This window comes from Podarcis muralis, chromosome 16 (genome assembly GCF_964188315.1).
Source record: "Podarcis muralis chromosome 16, rPodMur119.hap1.1, whole genome shotgun sequence".
In the NCBI taxonomy this organism is placed as follows: domain Eukaryota; kingdom Metazoa; phylum Chordata; class Lepidosauria; order Squamata; family Lacertidae; genus Podarcis; species Podarcis muralis.
Genome location: NC_135670.1, coordinates 18,216,929 through 18,241,101, shown reverse-complemented (window position 1 = coordinate 18,241,101; position 24,173 = coordinate 18,216,929). Strand labels below are relative to the sequence as shown.

General features: G+C 46.8%; 2 protein-coding genes across 3 annotated transcripts in view; both read right to left on the bottom strand.

The window, feature by feature from the left end:
- The window catches only part of SEMA4A (semaphorin 4A), a 74,065-nt gene extending 72,455 nt beyond the window's left edge, over window positions 1–1,610 (bottom strand). Inside the window, exon 1 of the mRNA XM_077920838.1 lies at window positions 1,494–1,610. The gene's annotated coding sequence lies outside the window, so the exon portion shown is untranslated. The remainder of the gene's footprint in view (window positions 1–1,493) is intronic.
- A 4,859-nt stretch (window positions 1,611–6,469) lies between these two features.
- LMNA (lamin A/C) overlaps window positions 6,470–24,173 on the bottom strand; it is a 44,748-nt gene continuing 27,044 nt past the window's right edge. Inside the window, exons 2-12 of one of the 2 annotated variants that reach the window (XM_028709786.2) lie at window positions 18,848–19,004; window positions 17,001–17,126; window positions 16,617–16,787; window positions 15,257–15,382; window positions 14,689–14,909; window positions 14,178–14,391; window positions 13,184–13,291; window positions 12,884–13,003; window positions 11,582–11,674; window positions 8,676–8,924; window positions 6,470–6,669 (exon numbers count right to left, since the gene is read on the bottom strand). In XM_028709786.2, the coding sequence (XP_028565619.2) occupies window positions 6,643–6,669; window positions 8,676–8,924; window positions 11,582–11,674; window positions 12,884–13,003; window positions 13,184–13,291; window positions 14,178–14,391; window positions 14,689–14,909; window positions 15,257–15,382; window positions 16,617–16,787; window positions 17,001–17,126; window positions 18,848–19,004 (1,612 nt within the window). In that variant the 3' untranslated portion in view covers window positions 6,470–6,642. Of the gene's footprint in view, window positions 6,670–8,675; window positions 8,925–10,114; window positions 10,770–11,581; window positions 11,675–12,883; window positions 13,004–13,183; window positions 13,292–14,177; window positions 14,392–14,688; window positions 14,910–15,256; window positions 15,383–16,616; window positions 16,788–17,000; window positions 17,127–18,847; window positions 19,005–24,173 lie in introns of those variants that run through there. The other variant, XM_028709787.2, reaches the window with a different exon arrangement.

The following is a 24,173-nucleotide window of genomic DNA, read 5'->3' as shown; positions in this document are numbered from 1 at the left end:
GAGTTGTGCTCCAAAATATCTGGAGGGCACCAGGTTCCTGGTGGCAGCTTTACAGAATGAAGCCTTGGAGAAGGCAATCCTGACCTCTAGTGGCCACAACTTCTAAATGCACAAGGGACAGTCTATAACATGGGTAGGGAAACTTAAGGCCCGGGGGCCAGATCCAGCCCAATCGCCTTCTAAATCCGGCCTTCGGACGGTCCGGGAATCAGCATGTTTTTACATGAGTAGAATGTGCCCTTTTATTTAAAATGCATCTCTGGGTTATTTGTGGGGCCTGCCTGGTGTTTTTACATGAGTAGAATGTGTGCTTTTATTTAAAATGCATCTCTGGGTTATTTGTGGGGCATAGGAATTCATTCACCCCCCCCAAAAAAAAATAGTCCGGCCCCCCACAAGGTCTGAGGGACAGTGGACCGACCCCCTGCTGAAAAAGTTTGCTGACCCCTGGTCTGTAATATATACTGTATGTTCAAAGCTCTAAGCTGGAACATCCCTAAGGCAACTGGGGGTGGTGGGAGAGGGGCCTTCTCGCTCATGGTGTACACAGATCTTCCTGTCATTTTGCTGACTGTGCTTAATAGAGATTGTAGTGGAAGACATCCACGAGGCATGGAAGAGTTTGCCACAATTAGGGTTGCCGTATTTCAAAAAGTGAAAATCCAGACACAAAAGTTCTTGAGCTTTTGGGAGCAAAGCTGTTGATCATCTTTGGCAAAATTGCAAAAAATAAATAACGTTTTGGAGCTAATTTAAAGGAAAATCACCAAAAACGTCACTGCCGACGTGAGTTGCTATATATGCACCCGGATTTTCTCCCGGACATTTTTTGCAATTTCTGCCTAGACACTACTTCCGACAGCAGTATTCCAGTTATGTCTGGGAAATTCCAGACATGTGGCAACCCTACCCACAATACTGGGCCAATGACACTGAAGGAAGAATTTATTGCGATTGTCAAATGATGTCTGCCTTTGCAGTGCAGATATTGTTTTGGAAAGCTGGAATTGGGTAGGGTCATTGTTCAATGTGAACTGAATTTAATTTCTCTTCCATCCTTAGTTTGGGCTGATGGGGTTTGAGTTCAACATCATGGAGGATCTGGAGGCCTGAGTTTCTCCTCCTCCTGGTTAAAAGCTTCTCCAGGTTGGGGGTTTGGGCGGGGGCAGAACTGTAACTGGAGCAGGTTTCACCCTGTGCCAGCTCACTCACAGCCGTTTCAGAAATGATTATAAATATAAAATTAAAAGCCGTCATAAAAATTTAATTTGGCTTGGTGGCTTTCTAGAACGTTAATTAACATTTATGGGCGTCCCAGAGCACCACTGTGTGAAATCCTTTTTAACCGTCAAGAATTGATTGAACCTGGTACCATCCATGGTCGTTAGGCCTGACCTGGGTGCGCTTCTAATCACAGTATGCCATATTTAACATTTTTATAAGAATACCCAAGTATAGAAGAACCATTTTATAGGCTCATTTCAGTGTCTTACCTTCACATATTTTAGATGGCAGATTGGCCCAAGACCCAGACAGACGTGGTTCGTGTTAACTGTGCAGAGGCCAATCTCTCATGTTCTTTTCTGGATGTTTCCATCAGGGGCTCAAAGAACACATAATATATCCTCTTCATGGCAAGTTTTCTGCTTAATCTTCAGAAAGCCTCCTGAGTTCCTTCCTCAAGGGGACTGATGAATTTATTGCCACACAAGTGGCCAAAATATCTGAAGTTCTACCGTATTGGCCTGAATATAAGCCACACCTGCAGATAAGCCGCACCTTTAAAATTAAGGGGGGGGGGGGAGAGAAAAAAAGGCAATACCCGAATATAAGCCGCTCCCTTAAAATTGTGTTTTATGCTGGTGGTCCTAGGAGCTACGCGCTGCCATGGCGCCCGCCATCTTGCCTCACCGGAAGTCCTGTAAAAGCCAATTTTTGCAAGGTCGTGAATCTAAGCAGCACCTTAACTTTTCACGGTTGGAATTTGGAGAGGGGGGGGGGGAGTGTGGCTTATATTCAGGCCAATACAGTACTTGCTGTGATCATTAGCTTATTTTTAAAAATAATCAGCTTTTGTTTGTTAAGGTAAAGGTAAAGGTACCCCTGCCCGTACGGGCCAGTCTTGCCAGACTCTAGGGTTGTGCGCTCATCTCACTCTATAGGCCGGGAGCCAGCGCTGTCCGCAGACACTTCCGGGTCACGTGGCCAGCGTGACAAGCTGCATCTGGCGAGCCAGCACAGCACACGGAACGCCGTTTACCTTCCCGCTGGTAAGCGGTCCCTATTTATCTACTTGCACCCGAAGGTGCTTTCGAACTGCTAGGTTGGCAGGCGCTGGGACCGAACGACGGGAGCGCACCCCGCCACGGGGATTCGAACTGCCGACCTTTCGATCGGCAAGTCCTAGGTGCTGAGGCTTTAACCCACAGCGCCACCCACGTCCCTTTTGTTTGTTATTGACCAAAAATCATTGCAATTTGTCTTTACAAGTCAGTGGATGGTAGTGCCCATCTGACTGACTGACAGTCCACAATATGCTCAAGTGCCTTTGTTACTTTGCGTGGCTGGGGTATGTAGCTGACCCCCGCTGCGGCCTCCTCCTGTTCGGCTTTTGGGAGGTTCTTCTCGAGGTCGCCCTGACTGAAAATGATTTCCTCACCCTGCATTAGATATTCATTCTGCGAGTCAAAGGACAGTCTAGGGATGCTGCAAAGCTGTATTATGTTGTTGCTGGTTTTGGTAAATTGATGCCTAGGCAGAGTCTGACATCAGCCTAGCGATGTACAGTGGTACCTCGGGTTAAGTACTTAATTCGTTCCAGAGGTCCGTTCTTAACCTGAAACTGTGCTTAACCTGAAGCACCACTTTAGCTAATGGGGCCTCCTGCTGCTGCCGCGCCGCCGGAGCACAATTTCTGTTCCATCCTGAAGCAGAGTTCTTAACCTGAGGTAATATTTCTGGGTTAGCAGAGTCTGTAACCTGAAGTGTATGTAACCTGAAGTGTATGTAACCCGAGGTACCACTGTAATCTACTTCAGGAGCATTTCTCCTCTTGTGGATCTCCTTTTGCCTCTCACCCCCCCCCCTCACTTTTTGCCAGTTTCTAGTGTGCAGGCCCCCAGGAGGTCACTGGTGAGGAAATACGGACCACCCTTTTCTCATGAACTGGCAAGGGCAAGGAGCCAAGGCCCCGCTCTCCAAGGAAAGCCCACTTACATTAAAGGCCGTGAAGCCCCACTTCCCAGCTTCGTACCATAGATTAAGATACCACAATGGTGTCCGGCGCAAAAATGAAGGAAGACACAAAAGGCTGGTTTGGTAGACATTTTTTAAGTGTATTTGGTTTAAGAAAATACAGGAGCACTACTGCCACATGAACAGCAAACGCAGGCCGCAGCAGAGGTCAACAGCACAAAAAACTCCCTAACAAAAGCACTGGCTCCCCCCTGGAGAATTGTTTTGGGTTGTTGAGTCTTGCTAGAGACGGGGGCATCTGAGAGAAAGAGAGCAATGACATGGGTGGGTGTTGAATCGGGGTGAAACTCTTGCAAAGACAAAAAACAAACGAGAAGCAAGATTGCAGCTGGCAGCAGGCAGGCACGTTTTCGGTTTAGTGTTTTAATTTTGCACCATGCCCTACCCCCACCCGAATTAAGGCAAGAGAACAGGCGCATTGCAACACACAGCATGGGTTTTGCTACGCTGCTGCCCCATCGAGGAGGGTGCATTGCAAGCTACTGGCAAGCTACTGGCAAACGAAGCTGCCCAGAGGTTCCTGAGGAAAGTTATTTGCCTGCAATCCAAAGCCGCATGCAAGGATATATGTGTGCATGGAAAAGGTGCCCCCCGGTCCCATCACACACCTCACTCTAGTTCCACAGTGGAGAGCATTTTTTAAAAACTGTCTACAAGGGAAATAAAGATTTGAACTGTGGGCCACAGGGAAAGTGGCTGCTGTTCAAGGGTGAAGGGGGGATCCCTGTCTGAGACACACACATGTGAGAGGGGCAGAGGCTAGGGCCCCTTCAGAACTCCCTCAAAACTCTGAAGATTTCTCTAGGTCCTATTAAGCTCAGCAAATTTGTGGATCCTTGAGAAGTGACCAGATGGCTCTGGCTGAAGGGATCAAATGGGATCTTTCTCAGAGCACCCAATATTGCCAGTCTGTATGTACAGCTCACAAAAGAGATCACAATTCAACCGGGCCCATGCTCTCCAGGTGGTGTTGGGACTCCCATCAGCCCCAGACAGTACAGCCCATGGTTGTGGATTATGGGAGTTGCCATGCCATGTTAGGTCCAGGCTAGAGAGGAACCATGCAGGATGTGCTTACAGACCCAGAGTCCTAGGCCTACTCACAAGTAGGGGGTCTGTGATACTCCTTCACGGCCTGTTAAGAATGTGTTTGGGAGGCCAGAGTATACAAGGCCCCCATCTGGGCCTTCCATTTGCTAGAAGCAACACAGGCCTCATCCCCCCACCTTGCTGAACTCTCTCTGCGCTATTGACCTTGTTTCTGGATCACGTTTTGGACCAAGATTCTCTGTGCCTGACCCTGCCTGTGTTGAGACTTCACTGCACCCTTAGGTGACTTTGATCCGGTGTGTCTTCCAAACTTAACGTGAGACACACATCTGAAAACTGAGGAGACCCAACTGTCTGCTGCAAGAGAAGGTGGCCTTTTTGAATCCTCGGCTGGGCAGGGAAGAGAAACAATCTCTGCAGACAGGACCCCACCAACAGAAGACCATGGTGGGAATCCAGACTTAGTCGGAGACAAACAAGGGCCTCAAGGCTGACAGGGGCTGCCCCATGCGCATCAATGGGAGAAAAAGCTCCGTGGGGCGGCCCCTCTTTGGAGAGAGGAGACTCTGTTGCTGGGCGCTGCGGCTTCCCTGACTGTGCATCGGCTGCTCTGATTTCACAAAGGGGTGGGAGCTAAAAAGACCTACAAAACTCCCCAAACCTACTTGGTGCTTTGGCTAGGAAGCTTTGTAGCTCAACAGCCCGTTTAGGGCATCGTAGTCAAACTCAGGCACAGAAAAAAAGCTGGTCCCGGAACTGAAATCAAAAGGCACTTTTCCCCGAACGTTCACTACACCTTCCCGTAGCCCTTAAAAAGGCAACCAAAACAAGAGCACTAGCTACGGCAGCCATCTTTCAGCAAGGAGCTGCCGTCCTTTGCTTCTGGGCTGCCAGTCTGGCGAAGACCATCCTTGCCAAGGCACATCGCGGATACCACCCGATACACGCCCACCCACCCCTTTCTCCCTCAAAGCGCCGCCAAAGAACAATACAGTACATAAATGTCAACCCAACAGCATTTATATTGGCTATTATAGCATAGCAGTTGGCTGTAAGGAGGAGGGGAGGAGGGATAACAGCAGCTGCAACTCGAGCAAAGCAAGGCAGAGAGGCAGAGAGAAAAAGCTTTGGAGAGAATTGTTTTTGGACCGGACAGCTGTCAAGCCCCAGCTGCCAACAGCCTTCTCTTACAATGCGGGAATCCTACATGCTTGTTTGCCAAAGGAAGGTGGTTTCAATATTTGAGCCAAAACATTTCCTTGAAGCAAAAGTGGGTGTTAAGTTGTCATGTGCACCCCCAAAACTGTCAGGAGGGGCATCAAAAGTACACATCGGGACAAGTATAGTATATGAGCTGTTTTGCGTGGTGGGAAGTGCTAAATCTAGATTTCTTCATTTAAAGGCACAAATGTGGATGCAGTCCATCTGAATTTGGTTCACTCACACCGGCGATTATTTTGTATTTATTCTGAGTGGGTGAAAAGTAGGGGTGCAAACTAAATTTTAAGATGAAGTGGATTTATAATCCCGGTCAGTTTAAGGGCTGTTTTGCATTGTAACTGCCTTAGAGGGCCTCATCAGCATCGAGTAAAACAGCCTGACAACAGACATTGGATTAAAGTATGGTACATTTCCTGTCCAGGATCTCAGACCAGAATTTAGACTGAAATTAATGTGGGTTTTATTTAAAAGAAGAGTCTCACATTGACACTGTAAACAAGGCTCCACTCTGAACCAAGAGGGTGTCTCTATGAGAGTCAAACTGTTTTACCTCAGGTGTGGGGGCTAACTGTGGGTTACAGCTGCTGTTAGCCAAGAGTGGCTTATGAGTATAATTCATCTTTAGTGTATCCCACAGGGAAACAGCAAGTGCAAAAATCCCTCTCAGAGTTTGTCCCTAGGGGAGAATATGAAACCAAGAGGGCCTCGTCTCTGCTGGCTGTTTATCTTTTTTCCTTTTACATACAGAAACCTTTGGTATTCCAATGAAAAATCTCTATATATATCTCTGTACATATACACACCCCTATGTTAAGGAGATATTAAAGTAAAACATTTCCCCCCTCCTTTTTGGCACCAATAACTCAAATTTCTTTGGCTTGGTTGTGGTTTTTTTTAAAGCTTTTTTTTTTGTTATAGAAAAAAAAAATTCTTAAAAAACCCCTGAAGCATCTTTAGCATTTATATATATTTTTATATATCTCGATATGTAATAATAAAGTATAAATTCCTGCAGTAGAAAATAACTCCTTTTATAAACGTTTCTTCTGTGCATGTAAGGAATAAGTTGCTTTTTGTCTAGCAGGCTGTGAGCGTTGTCAGGGAGCAGCGGCAGGTTTACATGATGCTGCAGTTTTGAGGGCCCTGGAGGGAGACACACAGAGAGAAAGATTTTTATTAATAATATTTAAACTGATTAGAAGCTTTTTTTAACAAAGGGAACTCAAACCCCCACCCACAAAAAACCCATACATTAAAATATACATATAGACTCAGTCAAAATTCTGAGGAAAGAAATCGTGATGACTTAGCCAATGTTCTCCTGCAGGTTCAGCACCTTCCCCTCCAAGGAAAGGATACAGAATTTGGGGTTTTTTTTATAGTTCAGAAGGTGACTGAGGAGAGACATGGAATTCCAACACCACAGGGAGAAAGTTGGACTCTCCCTCATTGCCCTGAAATAACCCAATGGTTATTGCAAATCATGCCTAGTCCTTTATTCTTGCAAGAGGGCAAGTAGTTTCACTGTTTAGTCAATACAATATTTTTATTGCCGGCATCAAATCCCTTTTTCTTTAGCAAAAATTCATAGCAGTTGAGATAGATGCTGAAAGTGTTTGAAGTCTGAAACTGATGGCGCCTGTACTATGTGGCGTTGCAATAAGATTGAGAGTTTCTGGAAGACAGTGGGCAGCTCAGTTAAGTCTGACCCTGCATTATTCTTAGGGACGGACAAATCCGTCAGTTCCAGATTTTATTTTTCAAATATTAAATTTAGTTGTCCACATTTGGACATCAGTTTTCTTTCTTTAAAGTAACCTCAAAGAAATTCATAAGCATTTCTCTTGATACATTCTTTTGTATGGAATTTCCCCTAAAATCCACACTTGGCAAGCAATTCTCCTTAATATAATTTTAATTTTATTTGCATTAACATTTGCATTTTATGTATTATTTATTGCATTTATATCCCACCGTTTTCTCCAAGGAGCTAAAAGTGCTTTACATGGTTCTCTCCTTCCTCATTTAATCCCAACAACCCTTTTGGACAGGTTTGGCTGAGAGGCAGTGACTGGCCCAGTCACACAGCCAGGGGAAGATTTTAACTCTGGTCTCCCAGGTCCTAGTTCAACACTAACCACTGCACCACACTGCTCCCATCTTTCCCATTTATACACAGCTTTGTACACATTTTTTTGGTTGTCAATTGCAAGATTCAGACAAACACAAATTTCAAAGGGTAGCCGTGTATCAAATTTGCACCCCCCCAAACTGTGAATTAGGTGGGTTTGTATAAAAAGGTGAACCAACTTTCTCCCCAATCTCTAGTCATTCTCGTTATCACCAAGTCCCCTGTGCACATCACTTGGGAATTTCTATGCACCTCAAGCAACCTGATCTGGTTTGTTAAAACAGCTGCCACATTTCAGTCGCCTCCAACAGTCTTAATCCACCATCGCTTAACAAACAGGTGCAGAAACATGGTAGAAGCATTCATGGCAAAACTGACCGATTTCATTCATATAGAGAAATGCAAATGGACAGCATCTGTCGTTTGGGGAAAGCCTTGTGAGGCCTTTTTAAAGTTAGACAAATTCTCCGCAGTGATAATGGACACGTAGGGTTGTAGTGAAATAGGTTCTACTCAGAGTAAACCCACTGAAATTGATGGGCCTAAGAGAGCCATGCCCTTTAACTTCCATGGGTCCACACCAAGTTGGGCTGTGCCCAATGCTTACTCTTTGTTTGCTCAAAACAAAAAAAATTCCTTCCAGTAGCACCTTAAAGACCAACTAAGTTAGTTCTTGGTATGAGCTTTCGTGTGCATGCACACTTCTTCAGATACACACCTGTGGGTTTTATTTAAAAGAAGAGTCTCACATTGACACTGTAAACAAGGAAATTTTTTTGTTTTGACTATGGCAGACCAACACGGCTACCTATCTGTAACTGGATCTTTGTTTGCTGTTCTGCTAGGGTCTTGCTGGAAGCATTTGGGGAATGTTATTTCACACTTGTCCTTGTGTGTTTTCAAGGGTCTCCAGACGTTAACAGTTGACAATGCCACATCAGATGCTACAGTTAATGATGGGACTCCCTCCCTGCTGAATTCCCCTAAACTCTGGCCCCCAATAGCCCAACCCACTGACCTGCTGGCGTGGGCTGGAATTGCCCAGGATGTAGGTCCGGGGGAGCAGGTTCTCCCCAAGGCTGCTGCCTCCAGTACGGTAGCTGCGCGTGATGGTGAGGCTGGAAGAGGAAGAGCCAGAGGACAGGGTGCTGGTCGCAGCGTTGGTGGTACTGGCCCCCTTGTCTGCCGGCTGCCCGCAGGTGCCGCAAAGCACAGTGCGGGAACGCAGGTTGTACTCGCCTGGGTCGCCAGAGCCGCTGCAGTGGCTCTAGAGGAGGAGGAAGATCAGAAGCTGAACCACACAGAGAACAGGGATGGGGAACCAATCGGCCTGCCTGGGGCTGCTGAGACGCTCGGCTCCAGGCAGGATGGTGGTTGCAGTCCACTGTCGGGAGTGACACAGCTTCCCCATCTCCAACGCAGAGACAGAATCACCGAAACTTTCGATTAGAAGCGGGAAAAAAGTTTTGAAGGATAGCAACGGACGTTTTATTTATTCTTCTGAAGGGAAAAAGCAAAAGCCATGCACTAGGTTATGATTTGGGATCTGCGTATGTGCCTAACAGTGTGCAATTGAAAATTTTGCAGCAGATATTTAGAAAGCTTTTCAGAGGAGAAATTAACCCTATGGATGGGGAGATTTGAAAGGGAATATTTAAAAAAGTATGCAAATTAATATCTTTTTAGCAATCCTTTAGAAGCAGGAAGGTGATATACGGGAGGAATTAAAAGGGTGGAGAACATTTGGTCCACCAGGGGGTCTAATTTGGCTGAAGAGGCCAATTCCCCTATACCTCAATTACCTGTCCATCAAATGAGAGCAATGTGATATCAGCTGATGGAGGGAAGGGGAGGGTTCAATTCTGCATTGGCTGTGGGTGGCTGCAGCGGCAGAGCATATGCCCGCTCTGCCCAGGGCAGATGCGCTTCCGAGGGGGGTGGGGCGGGGCGGGGCGGGTGCCCTCCCAGGCACGGAATAGCTGCTTGGGTGCCGGAGTGAGCCGCCCATGTCGGACATTCGGTGTGCTGCCCGCCCGCCACTCTCAAGCCTCCCCCACCTGTAAAAATGAAGGGGGTGGGGGGGGAATGCCGCCGGCAAAGCGCCGCAGCTCCCCCCTTCCCCCGACGGCTCGGGGTAGGCTTGGGAGTTGCAGGCAGGCAGTACGCCAAATGTCACCCCCCCTCCCAGCAAAGACACTATAAGAGTTTCACTTCTGTCCTTGACAGTTGCTTAAAATGAATTATAGGTGATTACATCCATGTGGACCAAACTGGCTTTATCCCAGTTTGGTCTCCTTTTGGAAATTAATAATATTAAGTATTGATAAGTATTATTGTTAGTAGTAGTAGTAAGCAGAAACATCCTTAGCATCTTTCAGACGCTTGACTGTGTGGAATGGGCATTTCAAATTGGTTTAGTTAAAAGCATGAAATTTGGCTCTAAATTTATGTATAGTCTTGGGGGTGAAATTAAGAATAAGTTTAGACTTTAAACAAATTGATCTCTGGGGTGCAAGGCGAGGCCATCCCTGAGTTTGCTCGTGTTCCTTGTGCACAGCAAAGAAGAGCTAACCAAGCTCATGGTTGCGGTGCAAACATTTCTAAACTCTGGTGGGAGCAAACTTTGACCATGCAAACTCAGGGGCTGCCACAAAAAAGGCCCTCTCTGGGGACACCACCAAACTTCTGGGGGATGTGGAACTAGCAAGAGGGCCCAACTCATCTGATTTTAACACCAGAGAGGGTCTGTAAGGAAGGAGGTGGTCTTCCAGGTATCTGGGACCTAAGTTATTTAGGGCTTTCAGTGCTAACATGAGCACCTTTGAATTGGGCCTAGCAACGAACTGGCAACCAATGCAGCTGTTTTAAAATGGGGCTCTAAAATTGTTGGTTGTAGAAGTTTAGCAACTTTTCCTATTACAGAAATTGTCTCATAAGTTAAAATTAATGAGAGGACGGTGTAAACAGGATTCATTTCTATTTTCTCAGTTTGATTTTACTTTATTGACTAATAGACAAGAGATTGGAAGGTCAGTCTCCACAGCATTGGGTGTAACTGACTGAAATACAGTCTTGGACCAGGGATCTTCAGTTTAAAATATGGGTTTCAAACCTGCAAGGAAAGCGGAGAATGTGGTTCAGCACCTGGTAATATCCCCCCACGATTTGTACCAAATTAATGTACATGTCATACTATGAAATATAGGAGAAATGCATGTTTCAGCACTGTATTCATCTTGTCGGTGGGCTATTGTGCAAAAAACCATGTTTGCCTATGGTTTGTGGTTTTTCTTTTGTACTTTGGGGTAAGAGAGAAAGCTAACAAAAATTATAGACCAAATCAAAGGAGCACAGAAATTAAGTGGTTTCTAGCTAATGGTATAAAAGAATATGAAAAAATGGTTTTTTATAAGTAAAAATTTAATGTTATAATAATTTAAGATTAAAGATCTGGGTAGAATAAAGAGGGAAAGAAACTGCTGAGCTAGTAAATTGAACTGGAATACAAAAAAGGGAGGTATGAGGAGGTCCAGGAAACAAGTAAATGAAAAATAATGTGATGAAAAGATTGATTGTTTTTAACTACTTTTATTTTGTATTTTTTCTTTTTTCTTTTTCTATTTTGTAATGTAAAAACCCTAATAAAAATTTTATTAAAAAAAATAAAAGGAAAAAAAAAATCAAAGGAGCACAGGAATCAGGACAGACCAAGCTAATACAGAGTACAGGGATGTGCTAAAATACAGGAAGAGACGGGGGGAGAGGCCCCAGGCAAGAGCAGGATCCTATCGTGCTTCCGTGGGCTTTTAATGCCCTCCTTTATTAGGAGCATTGCAGTAGCGCATGGAAGCCTTCAGTGAGAGGGTAAGTCATGCCTGCTCTGCAGCCGCTGCCCCTGCTAGCAGAGAACCCCAGAAAACTCACATGGTGGTGGTGGTGGCGCCCATCTTCATCCTCATCATCTTCATCATCGTCATTGACAATCACAGTGCGCACCAGCTTCCGCATGGCCACTTCCTGTGGAGGGGAAAAAAAGAAAGGATGTCAGGTGAGTTGCTGGCACTTTGCTCTTTCAACTGGGCTTTATGTCAAAGAGGCCGTCAGGAGGACAGAGAGGACAATAACCTGGTCTTGGTACTGGGAAGAGGGGTTTGGGAGCAGTTAAATTGTCACCGTCTCTTAAACCTCTTTTTAAAAATGGGCATGTAACAGTCAACAGAGGAGTCACATCCACACTGGGAACTATAGCTAAGTGGCAGTTCCCAGCACCCTTCACAAACTACAGTTCCCATAATTCTTTGGGGGAAGCCACCTGCTCTAGATAGATGGTGTTGAAGTGACCAGAGTAGTATCCTATAATTTAAATTAAGAGGTGGGGCACTCCAGGCCATACTCACCACCCACACTTGGAGGAGGAGGAGGAGGAGGAGGAGGAGGAGGAGGAGAAGAAGAAGAAGAAGAAGAAGAAGAAGAAGAAGAAGAAGAAGAAGAAGAAGAAGAAGAAGAAGAATTTGGATTTGATATCCCACTTTACCACCACCCTAAGGAGTCTCAAAGCAGCTAACATTCTCCTTTCCCTTCCTCCCCACAACAAACACTCTGTGAGGTGAGTGGGGCTGAGAGACTTCAGAGAGAAGTGTGATTAGCCCAAGGTCACCCAGCAACTGCATGTGGAGGAGCAGAGACACGAACCCGGTTCACCAGATTACGAGTCCACCACTCTTAACCACTACACCAGTGTTTCCCAACCTTGTGCCTCCAGCTGTTTTTGAACTACAACTCCCATCATCCCTGACTAGCAAGACCAGTGGCAAGGGATGATGGGAATTGTAGTCCAAAAACAGCTGGAGGCACAAGGTTGGGAAACACTGCACTACACCACACTGGCTCTCTTTTGCCTGGCAGGAATGGATCCCTGATAAGGATATGAGGAGGATGGGGGGAGATGTGCATGTGTTTATTTAACCTAGCCAACTGTACAGAGGAATGTGTCACACCAGTGGCTCCACCCATTTTGTTTGCTCTGCTCACCCCATGAGGAAATGCGTCCTTTGGATGAAAAAGGTTGCCCCCCCCCCAATAAATTCACAGACATAACAGGAGGAAGAGGGGAACGTGAGAGCTGTAAGCAAAGGACAATGTAACGGAGTCCTGGGCTTTGAACAGCAACAGCTCTGGCCTCACTGAGGAATAGCGGCCCCAATCATCCACCACAGGGTGCCTTACCTCTCCAGTAGAGGTGAGAAGAGCGGTGCGCAAGCTGTCTCCAGTTCCCCATGAGCTCTGGTTTTTCCACACCATATCACTAGGAGGGTTGTGGGTCACCCCGGCACCAGAGGCCCAGATCTTAAGTGGGGACAGAGAGGAAGAAGAGAAGTCAACAAGGGAGATGCCAACATACAACAGTGCTGCATATTGAAGGAGGTTCAGGGGGCTGCGCCACATCCATCCTCCTCCTCACGCAGTCGCTGGCCCCGTCCTGGGAATTATGCACTTCTGCTTTGCACGAGGCTCGCAGCTACTCACCGTAACCAGCTGGCCTGCTTTCAAGGTGAACTTGGGGGGGAACCTGTAGGAGATGGGGGCCTCGTCTCCATTCTGGCGCTTGATCTGCCAGTTTCCCAGGGACTGGTCCTAAAAAAACACAGAAGAGAGATGGCCATGGTAAGTGTGCACAGAAGAGGCGCCTCCGGATGTGGACTTTTTGGGGTATGTACAGACCCCCGGAACGAATTAAGTTCATATCTGGAGGGTCAACTCAGAATAATGTGAACTTAAATAATATATACATCCTCAGATCAAACTTGAAGAGATATATACTGTCACCAGGTTCAAGAGTTCGAATGTAATGTAATTCGAATGAAGACCAGGGTACAGATTCTCTGTGTTAAATCTTGTAGTTGAGAAACTGTATGAGGAGGACTCAGACAATGAGACATTCGGATAAAATTCTTTCGATACCCTTCTTCAGGTCGGTCCAAATTGAATAGTAATCTTTAAGATTGTATAGATCTCTTCAAGATGGATCTGAGACTGTTGATATATATATTCTTTAAACTCATGTTATTCTGAGTTGCATTGAGATAATTCAGTGTACAATATACTCCTATTTCTTATAGAGAGTTGTGCTTGATGAGGTTCTATTCTCTGTATTCCTTCGTTGGTTGATGCTAGGATATCTAAACAAAAGCGGCAGCTGATGCCCATTGGGCCTGGTAGGACGGAAGGCAAGGAGCCCAACAGCAGGTGGCGCCAGAGGCAATGGCAAGCAGAGACAAATAATTCTAGCCCTTTCCCCACCCCTCATGAGTTCTACAACAGCAGCACTGAGACTAAGCTGATGGCGCAAAATGCGCCTGGCACCTGGTGAATTTTGAATGCGGCCGAGGACTGAAAAGCTCATCAAGATCTGCCTTATGTGCAGCTGAACATGCCCCTCCTCTTCCTCCTGACCACCCCAGGATTTCTGCCAAGCAGCAAGGCACTCCCCCTCTCCCATCCCCACCACAAGGTTACCCACCTCATTCGACTTGTTCCTCAGGCGGACAAACTTCCCTGCCAGGTCTATTTCCTCCACAGCTACGCGGCCGCTGGTCCGGGCATGGTGGGAATAGCTAGTGCGGCTCTCTCCATCCTCCAGCTTCCGCTTCTTGGAAGAGCTTTGCATAGAAGAGTGGGAGATGCGTGTCCTGGTGCCCCCCTTCTGGGAGGTGGGGCTGGGGGAGAGACGCAGCCTGGGGGTGGGGAGAGGAGAGAGAGGAGAGGGCGTCAAGGTGACTTGTCTTCAGATGCATGCAGGAGCTGAAACTAAGAACATAAGAGCCCTGCTGGATCAGCCCAATGGCCCATCTAATTCAGCATCCTGCCTCTTCGTTCTGTTCTTTTCCAAGAGCAGACCCATTTACCAAACTCTCCACTCAACCTACAGCCGGACCCTCCAACACAGAAAGAACAGGAGGCCACCGTCCGAGGGAGACCACTGTGTTTTGACGCCAGCCCCCCTGGGTCAGCTTTCCCAGCCCTGAACCTACCTCTCCTCTTCTCCTTCCAGAAGCTTGCGGTAGGCATTAATCTCCATGTCTAGGGCTAGCTTGATGTCCAGCAGCTCCTGATACTCATCCAGCTGCTGCTGCATGCGGGCCCGCATTTCTGCCATCTCCCGCTCCTTTTCAGACAGGATGCGGCGGCTGGTGTCGCGCTCCCGGGCAAGAGCGTCCTCCAGGTCACGCAGCTTCGCTTCCTTGGCAGAGAGCTGGGAAGGAGGAATAAGAGAGGAGCTGGTAGGTGGAGCAGGCCAACGGCATAAGGGGCATGGAGGTGGGCTAGAAATTCACTAGATCCTCACAGGGTGGTGGTGCTCATTCTTACTCTACAGGGTTGGAAATCAGAAAGGGCTTCGCTCAAAACCCCTTAAGAGTTAAGTGGGCAGCGTTTCAGTGCAATGTAGCCGTTACTCAGCTGGAGGAATAAGCCTCAATTTAGAGCACCCTGGGCAAAGACATTCAGCAGTGCCGCAGCGTCGTCCAGGGAGCCAACAGCACTTAAAACAGAGAGCACAGCACTGGCCGCCTGTCCCTGTGACCCTTCCCAATCCCTCACCTGCTTCTGCAGCTGGCTCAGCTGCGCCGACAGGCTGTCGATGCGGATGCGAGTCTGCTGCAACTCTTCATGGGCTGCCCCCGCCATGCTGCTGTTCCGCTCGGCTGACTGCTTGGCGTTATCCAGCTGAAAAGGAAGATGGGCCGCGATGAGGCACAGAAGAAACTGGGCGCTCCAGAAAGGAGGACAGAAAGGAACTTTCTGGGACATGGGCTGCCTTCGTCTAAAGCAGCCTTCACCAACCTTCTGGATGCTTTGAACCACAACTCCCAACATCCCCCAGCCAGCATGGCCATCTTGGACTACAGCTCCCATCAGCCCCCAGCCAGCACTGGACATTAGTTTGCAGTGGGTTGGGAACACAGTTTAATATCTTTAACCTGCACTGCAAGTGGAGGTGGTTTCTGGGTTTTTTTACTTCTGGAAATCCAAACCAGCCACTGACGAAAAATGGCTATCTGGGAGCGGTGATGGTATTTCAATGCAGTGTTTCAAAACAATATTTAACAGCCCTGATTGTTGTACAAGAGGGTGAGTAAGAGAGAGAGGGAAATAGTGATTATGATCGTGTATTAGATATGGCCCCACAATGCAGGGTTGTTGCAAACCACTCTTCTCTCAAGCTCAGTGCCGCATCCAAGACACGCGACTATCCGTAGACTACACTACAGGGCTGCTGCAATCCACTCCCTCACAGCCCTCGCACCCAGCCTGCAAAATGGGGAGAACCACCCAGGACCATTGGAAGAGCAGTCCTGTGAATGCAGGCAGCGGCCGACTGACGTGCGACCATGCACGTGCGCACTGCTGCAACCAGGAAGGTGGCAGAAGCAGAGAAGGGCAGAGCAAGCAGACCCACACAGTGTGTAATGTGGCCCCCGCACAAAAGGGGTCACTGCCTGTACTTCAAAAACTTGAACTCCTCACATTTCCTACACCAAACAGGACCTAAATGAGAAATAGTGTTAACTCCTGGACTTTAATTCTAGCTTTTTAGCTGGGGCTGGTTGGGTGGAGAAGGGAAAAAAGGGAAAGCAGGGCTGGTCCAGGATGTTTTGCCACTTGAGGCAAGACAGACAATGCTGTCATGGTGCCTTCTCCTTCTTCTCCTCCCCCTCTCCTGCAGCCTGCCCCCAGGAGGCTGGAGAGGAGCAGGCGGGTGGAGGTGGAGGCCCAATCTGCCACCTGAGGCGACTGCCTCACAGGTGTGCCAGCCCTGAATAGCTCCACAGTCTCTTAGGAGCAGGCTGCCACTGCAGCGCAAACCGGAGGAAATAAACAAATAGGTTGGCACCAAAAGTAGTGTAAAAAGGCTCCATCTCTCTGGCCAAAGGTAAGGAGTTTAAGGCCAGGGTGGTACCTTGGAGCCGTAAGTCTTCTCCAGCTCTTCCTTGTACAGCCTGACTTGCATTTCGTGCTGGGCCCTCAGATCATGCAGGGCATCAGCCAGCTTGCTCTCGAACTCCCGCTGGCGCCCGTTGTCGATCTCCACCAGGCGGGTCTCGTGGCGGCGTTTGCTCTCGCGAAGCTCCTGCAGGAGAAGGCGGAAGGAAGAGTCATGGGGGACGAAGGCTATTAATGGCTGGAAGCCAGGGGCGGGGGGGGGGGGTCTTGTGCTCGGGTGCTGCTTCTGGGCTTCCCCAAACAACCTTCAGCCTTACAATGCAGGGACAGGAATTGTGGTCAAGCCCAGGGGGTTGGTTGGTGAGGGTATGTGCTGTTTTTTGCAGGCTGCCCCACTCACCTCGCCATAGATGTTCTTCTGGAATTCGAGCTCCTCCCTCAGAGTCTGCAGTCTGTTCTCCGCATCCACCCGTCGCAGCATCTCGTCCTGAAGTTGCTTCTTGGCCTCAGCCAAAGCAGCTTCCGCCTGTGGGTGGATTGGCAGGGAGACGGGGTGGTATGAAAAAAAGAGAGAATGGGAGAAGTATGTCAATGGGATGAAACGTGGCGGCCTTTATATATGTCCACCCGAGCACTTGAATCCATGGAACTGGCCCTGTTACAGATGCCACATAATACTCATTCCACATTTGTAAGAAATCAATCTTTTAGTGTAGTAGGACTGTGGAATTCTCTGCCTGTTGGCATTGGCAGACGCCTTCACTGTACTCTTTTCAATGCCTGCTAAAATTGTTTTTGTTCCGGTAAGCCTGTCCAGATTTGCAGTACATTGACCTGTGTTTCAATCTGGTATTTAGTTCCTCTTTGACTTTATTCTAATGTTTTAAAAAGCGGTTTTTAATAGCAACTTCATTGTTTCATTCTTTCTGCAAACCGCTTCGAGGTTTTTCCTTACAATCAAGCGGTATATGCAGTTTGTGAAATGAATAAATTATATACTGGTGGCAGACTGAAGCTGTGGCTGGGCCAGGGACTGCCATATTCCTCAAGCACTGTCTCTCAGATGGGCTGGGAAATCTCTGGGAGCACCCAGGTGCATTTCCACTTTGCTGGGATTCCAAAAACCAGCCCAAGAATAGGGGCCAGCCCTGGCTTGGCACTCTGATGGGTCATAGGTGAAGCTGCCCTCTGCAAAGCCAGGCCGTCTATTGCGCTCAGAAGCTTCTGCTGAAAGCAGCTTCCTAGCATACAGAAAAGACATGTGGTACAGTCCTCCCTGGAAGTGAAGCTTTCCAGATGGGAGGGGGTGAGTAACAGCTTTGTGTGTGTACTGGGGAGGGTGCTTCACCACATATCCTCCTGCCCACGACAGTCTGAAGTAGCACCGACAGCCAGGAGGTCTACCCCACATGCTTTCACCTGGAAGCATGAATCTGCTTTAAAATCCAAGAGGGATTGTTGGGTTTAAAGGACTGCCTTGCCCAGATGGCAGGTTGTGCTGCCATCTGCCGGCCGTTTTAAATCTTCATGGGATAGATTTCCTAACCTCCAGTGCTTCCCACTTCCCACCCACCCACCCCAAAAAAGGTTCCGGTACAATTATGGACTAGGGTTGATGAAGGCAGGGGTTTATGAATTCACTATGGGGTGGGGAGAGGGAGGGGGAGCCAGCTTCCTCCTCCCTCTCCCATAACTGAAGAACTGAAAGTCACTCAATGGAATGGGCTGGCAGACCAAAGAAAGCACAACCCAATTGGCCAGGTGAGATTGCTTTCTTTTTAAAAGGAGGTTAGGATGAACTCGTGGAAGAGCAGGAGATCTATCTGCAGCGGTTAACCATGAAAGCTAAGTGGAACCTCCAAGACCCAAGGCAGTCTACCCTGATTGTCAGACACTGAGGTCAATTAACAGGCAACCAACAGTCACCCTCCGGGCCCTATGTGGGTGCGCTAAGAGGCAAACTGGCCGGCAGCTGCCGGAACAGAAAGCTGGCCCAGACAGCATTTTGGTCTGAGCCAGCAAAGGTCTTCCACATTCTTAAAGATTACACCATCTAGGGCAGGCATGGCCAAACTTGGCCCCTCCAGCTGTTTTTGGACTACAACTCCCATCATCCCTGCTGGAGGGCCAAGTTTGGCCATGCCTGATCTAGGGTCAACTTCACAAGCCACCAGTGGCGAAATTAAAGTCCGTTGCAGAAAAATGTAAGATAAGAGAGAAGGAGACTGCTAAGTTGGTGGTCCTCACCTTGGCCAGTTGCCCCCGCAGATCACGGAGCTCATTCTCCAAGTTGCGCTTCTCTCCCAAGGCGGTGGTGAGTGCTGCTTCCTTGGAGTTCAGCAAGGCCTCGACATCCTTCAAGCGGGCTTGAGCGGTCAGCAGCTCCCCTTCCTTCTTGGTGTTCCTAAAACAAGGAAAAGAAGAAGGCACAGCTGTTAATCCAGACTGGAGAGAGGCTTGTCTTCTTCACGGACCAAGGTACAAAAAAAAAAACCCCAAGCCCCGATGATTTGTTATTATAAAAATGGCAAATGACAAAATCATTATGGAAGTAATAAAATGGTTGTCTGTTTTCTTTGTAAGTCAGTCTGCAATGAGTACGATTTCATAATATAATGCGTAAGAAAGCAGAAAATGCAACGCAAAGTTCTTAAGAGGCAAGATCAACAAGACACAATGAGCTTTGCTGGATCAGGACACAAATGGGATGCTTGACACAGAGTCAAGCATCCCATTTCAAACGGTAGCTTGTCAGATGCTCTTAAGCAGTCATAGGCAAACTGGGCCCTCCAGATGTTTTGAGACTACAATTCCCATCATCCCAGACCACTGGTCCTGTTAGCTAGGGATGATGGGATTTGTAGTCCCCAAAACAGCTGGAGGGCCGAGTTTGCCTATGCCTGCTCTTAAGGAAGACCTCCAACAAAGGTATGGAGCCAGCAGCCTGTCCCTGCTGTTCACCCTTAGCAACTGGTATCCACATCTAGACTGCCTCTGGACTTGGAGGTTCTATAAGAAACAACATCAATCAACAACAACAGTTTCCCGCCTCTGTGAAGTTGCCTAGTCCCTTTTTGAAGGCACTCTGAGCCAGCAGCCATCACATTTCCAGAAAATTCTGTTTTCTGCCCCTGAACCTCACATTTCACTAAAACAACCAATTATGAGAATTTCTATCTATCCACTTTTGCCACAAGTGTAGTTTTATAAACTCTCCTCATGTCTCCACTTAGCCTTCCCCTGCCCCCAGGAAGGGAGGAAACAGAGACATGCAATGCGGCACAGACAAGCGTTCTGCAACCAGGTGCCCAGGTTACAACTTTTGCCGTCCAACACATTGTGAAGGCTGATGTGGGCCACTGTGACCCTATCCTCTTGCAAATGTGTATAGAAATATGTATAACACTGTTTTAGATGAATCCACTAAAGCTTTTGTTGATTAATCTACCAAGGTCAATTTTAGAAGTTGAAGGCACAGGTTAGTTTTCCATGACTACTTTGGTTTTCGTGTGTTACTGTCACAGATAAAAGGGAGAAAAATATGAAAGACTAAAGGAGGACTTTCCTTCTAACACAGAGGTGTAGCCCCTTACATATTAAACGTCACATTTTCTTAACTGCCTTTAAAAAGAGAGAGGTTAATGTGTGTATTTAGAAGTTTTGGCAATACAGTGGTACTTTGGTTCTCAAACGCCTTGGTACTCAAACAACTTGGAACCCAAACACTGCAAACCTGGAAGTAAGTGTCCTGTTTGCAAACATTTTTTGGAAGCTGAATGTGCTCCGTTTTGAGTGTTATGCTTCTGATTTGAGTGTTACACTGAGGTCTGTGATTTTGCTATTTATTTTGCTTTTTTGTTTTTGAGGCTCTTATTGTTTTGTTTTTGTGACTGTGTGGAACCCAGTTCAGCTACTGATTGATTGTGTGACTACAGTACATTGCTTATTGCTTTCATTTTATGGATCAATGGTCTTTTTAGATAGTAAAATTCATGTTAAATTGCTGTTTTAGGGGTTGTTGTTAAAAGTCTGGAACGGATTAAACCATTTTGCATTACTTTCTATGGGAAAGCGCACCTTGGTTTTGGAACGGACGTCCGGAACGGATTAAGTTTGAGAAGCAAGGTACCACTGTATGCAAATTTAATTAATCAAGGGGTGTATTAGCAGATAATCTGGTTGGCCGACAGCCCTTAAACACTTTGATGGAGCTTTTCATGTTCCCCAGTTCTAAACAGGGAGATTTTGGGTCTCCTAGACTGGCTGGGAGCTCACCACAACCTGAGCATCTTTGGGAAAGTGGTGCAGGAAAGTTCTTACACCAACCAGTTGCAGGTGGCCTAAGAGGGAGAGATGGGTGGTGCTAAGCTGCAAAGCTCCCTAGTTGACCTTGTGGACTAATCAACATTGTCAGCCTGGCTTACCTCTCATGGTTGTTGTGAGGGTAGCTGGGGGTGTTGAAACATTTAAGCTGGTTTTAGTTCCTTGAAGGAGGAGAAAATGTAATATGAGATGGTGTGAAGGGAGATTACAAATCTAATTAAAAAGGCCAGCAAATAATTTCACAGGAGCCATAACATACCAGATAAAGAAAACTCCTACTCCAAGAAGAGGGAAAACTGGGCCTCAAGATCTTTTTATTTGGGTTATAGATATATATATATATTAAAAGGAGGGAGACGGAGAAAGCTATAAATAAGGCTGAGGCAAGAGAAAATCCAAACGTTGGTCGTCAGCTCAGATCCAAGTTTCCATTACTCGCTTACATTCCATTATATTTTGCTTTATTTTCTTTCTTTCCCCTCCCCTGCCAAGGAAGACAGAAGACCAAGAGACAGAAACACAGCTGCTTAAAAAAGCATCACCCACCAAACAGATGACGGCTGGGGGGAGGCATACTAAAGAAAAGGCAGAGCTGTATGTAGACAGAAGCATCCTGCCTGGCTGGAATGTTATGAACAAGGGAGTCCCTCTTAGCCGATCAAATTCCACAGCTGAGCTCATCTCCAACGTTTGGTTGACAGGGCAGCAGGCTATGGGGATTCACAAGTCACTCAGAGCATGTGCAGAGTGCTTATTATTACTAAACATATTAGTTGCTTTTTAAAAAACCGAGGTAGCCTAACCCCACTTGTAACAACAAATAAACACCATGCATTAAGACCAGCATGAAACAGAGCACAGAAAAATCTAACACACATTCCTGATTTTAAAAGACAGGATTAAGATGGTTTGAGTATATCACACCTTTGATCATCCACCTCTGTGATCACCCTCCGACGCCCTTGTTTGTGTGCCACCTCCACGAGTGGTCTGGAGGGTGGCAGCACAAGAACAGGCCTTTTCTGTGGTGGCTCCCCATTTGTGGAATGCTCTCCCCAGGAAGATTCACCTTGAACCTTTGTTACATCCCATTAGGCTCCAGGCAAAAATATTCCAGGGCTTTGGCTAATTAATCAATCCATGACCTTTTACACTTGGGGTGTGTATGATGTTGTTGTTATTGTTTTGTTTGTTACTACAATGTGTGTTTTTGTGTTTTTAATGTTGTAAACAGCCCTGTGATCCTCAAATGAAGGGCGGCATATAAATATTTTAAAAATACATAAATAAAATTGAAATGGGAAGATTTGCTCATCCCTCACCAGTGACTGGTTACCTTTACCATTTGGGAACCGGATACCTGAGGGATTTGAGGGTCACAGGATGGGCTCTCCAAGCTATGGAGCCTCTAGCTAAAAGCAGAAATGCAGAGCTGGCGAGGTTCGTTCATAGGCAGGTGAGTCAGTTTCGCCCAGCCCTGTTTACTGCAACAACAAAGAGCAGATTCCCCAGGGGCCTTTCCCAATCCTGAGGAAATGCTGAGCCAGAAACCCCACTTGTGTGCGCTCTTTCCACTGAGCCACAATCAAAGATCTGTAAAATTTTCCTCCCTTCAAACTAGACTGCTTGTCTGATCTGGGGAAGGGAGACACCCAACCTGAAATCTTGCTTGTCAACAGAAAACAGGGTAACAGAAGCATGTATTTGTATCCGGACAAATAATAGCAAGAACACAATTCTATGCAGGATGTAATGAAATACAAGCATAGTTCGGAGAGGCTAGTTCTGGAAGTCCACATCCCTGTACACTTTTGTCTGGGCAGACCAACTTCCCTCCTGGATTGCCTTCCAGGGAAACCAGCTTTCTGAATTTTACCAGCAGAAGCAGGCTCCGAACAGCACTGTTTAGCTGGAAACAGCACAAAGCCCCCTCTACTGAAGAGTTTTTCAATGCCTAAATAACTGACTCTCCTTTTTTTTAGAAGGGGAGAATGAGTGTACATTAAAATAATACAATGCAGCACTTTTAAGAGTGTAAAACTGGATATTTCTTTAAAGCATGGTGACAGGAGACGAGAAGACAGAATACCCTAACAGCATTTGGTTTTGCTGGGCAATGTATCCTGTCACATGTCAGAAAATGTAGAGGGAGGCCAGGCTGGATTTGTCGGGAGCCAAGGGAAATCCCAGAGACACAGTGGCTCCCTATTTGAATGCAAGTTCATACAGGTGCCAATTAATCTACAATTGCTTTTATAGACAGTCTGTGGTCTGTTGTATTATGTGATTTCTTAGTACAGCCTTGAAGCTCAACTTTATGAGCAAAAACAACAGCATTACTAGCAAGAAGAAAAGTGAAATTAAAGAAGTTAAATAAAATAACTTCGCTCTCAACAGTTCACTTTCCTCTGTTTATTTTCCTCCTCTTAGTCGCAAGTAACATTCCAGGTCAGCATCTAGGACAAATATGGCATGAACAGTAGTTCTACAGGAATGCTCCCCTCCGACATTCAAGCTTGGCTTTTTTTTTTTTTAAAAAAAAAAAGGCAAAGAAATGACAAACCAGGTTGCAAAAGGCCACCAGGCACTGCTTATCAGCAGAGGAAATCGAGACTTTTTGCACAGACAAGATTCCACTGAGCACGGCAAACTCTGTTTTTGTAGCACATCGGTATTTTGCCTGGCCAGAGAACCTTAAGTTCCATTTTGCAAAAAAGGCAAGAGGCATTCCTAATCCTCATGATTAGGATTATCTCCTAAATCGGCATCAAAACTACACTGCTTGCCTATCAAGAGGTGTGTTCTCTGAAATGGGGACCCCCTGCAGCCACCCCGGTTCTATTTCTTCAAAAGCATTTCCAGCACAAGTCAAAAATCAGCCATTTTCCTTTTGTGTGGCTACACCAGAACAGGTGGATTCTCCTCCAGACCTGAAAAGGGAAACAGCATCTCCCCAGCTTAGCCACAGAGATTGAAATCATTAGTTTCCTAATCATGAGGCAAATTGTAAAGGGGGGAGGCGGGCGGAGAAACTACTAGTTTCTATTTTAGGTTCTTCTTGAGTTGGGGAGATTTCCCTCCTGGCTAAGTTTATAAAGCTGGCACCAAACAGACCATCCAAGCTTAATCTCAAACAATCAGTGGGTTTCCTTCCCGCCACTCAGTAGACCTGCTGCCAAAAACCAATTGACCGGTTAGCACAGAAATGTCTTCGAGGCTCAGCACCCTAGCAAAGCTCTTGGCAGAGAGC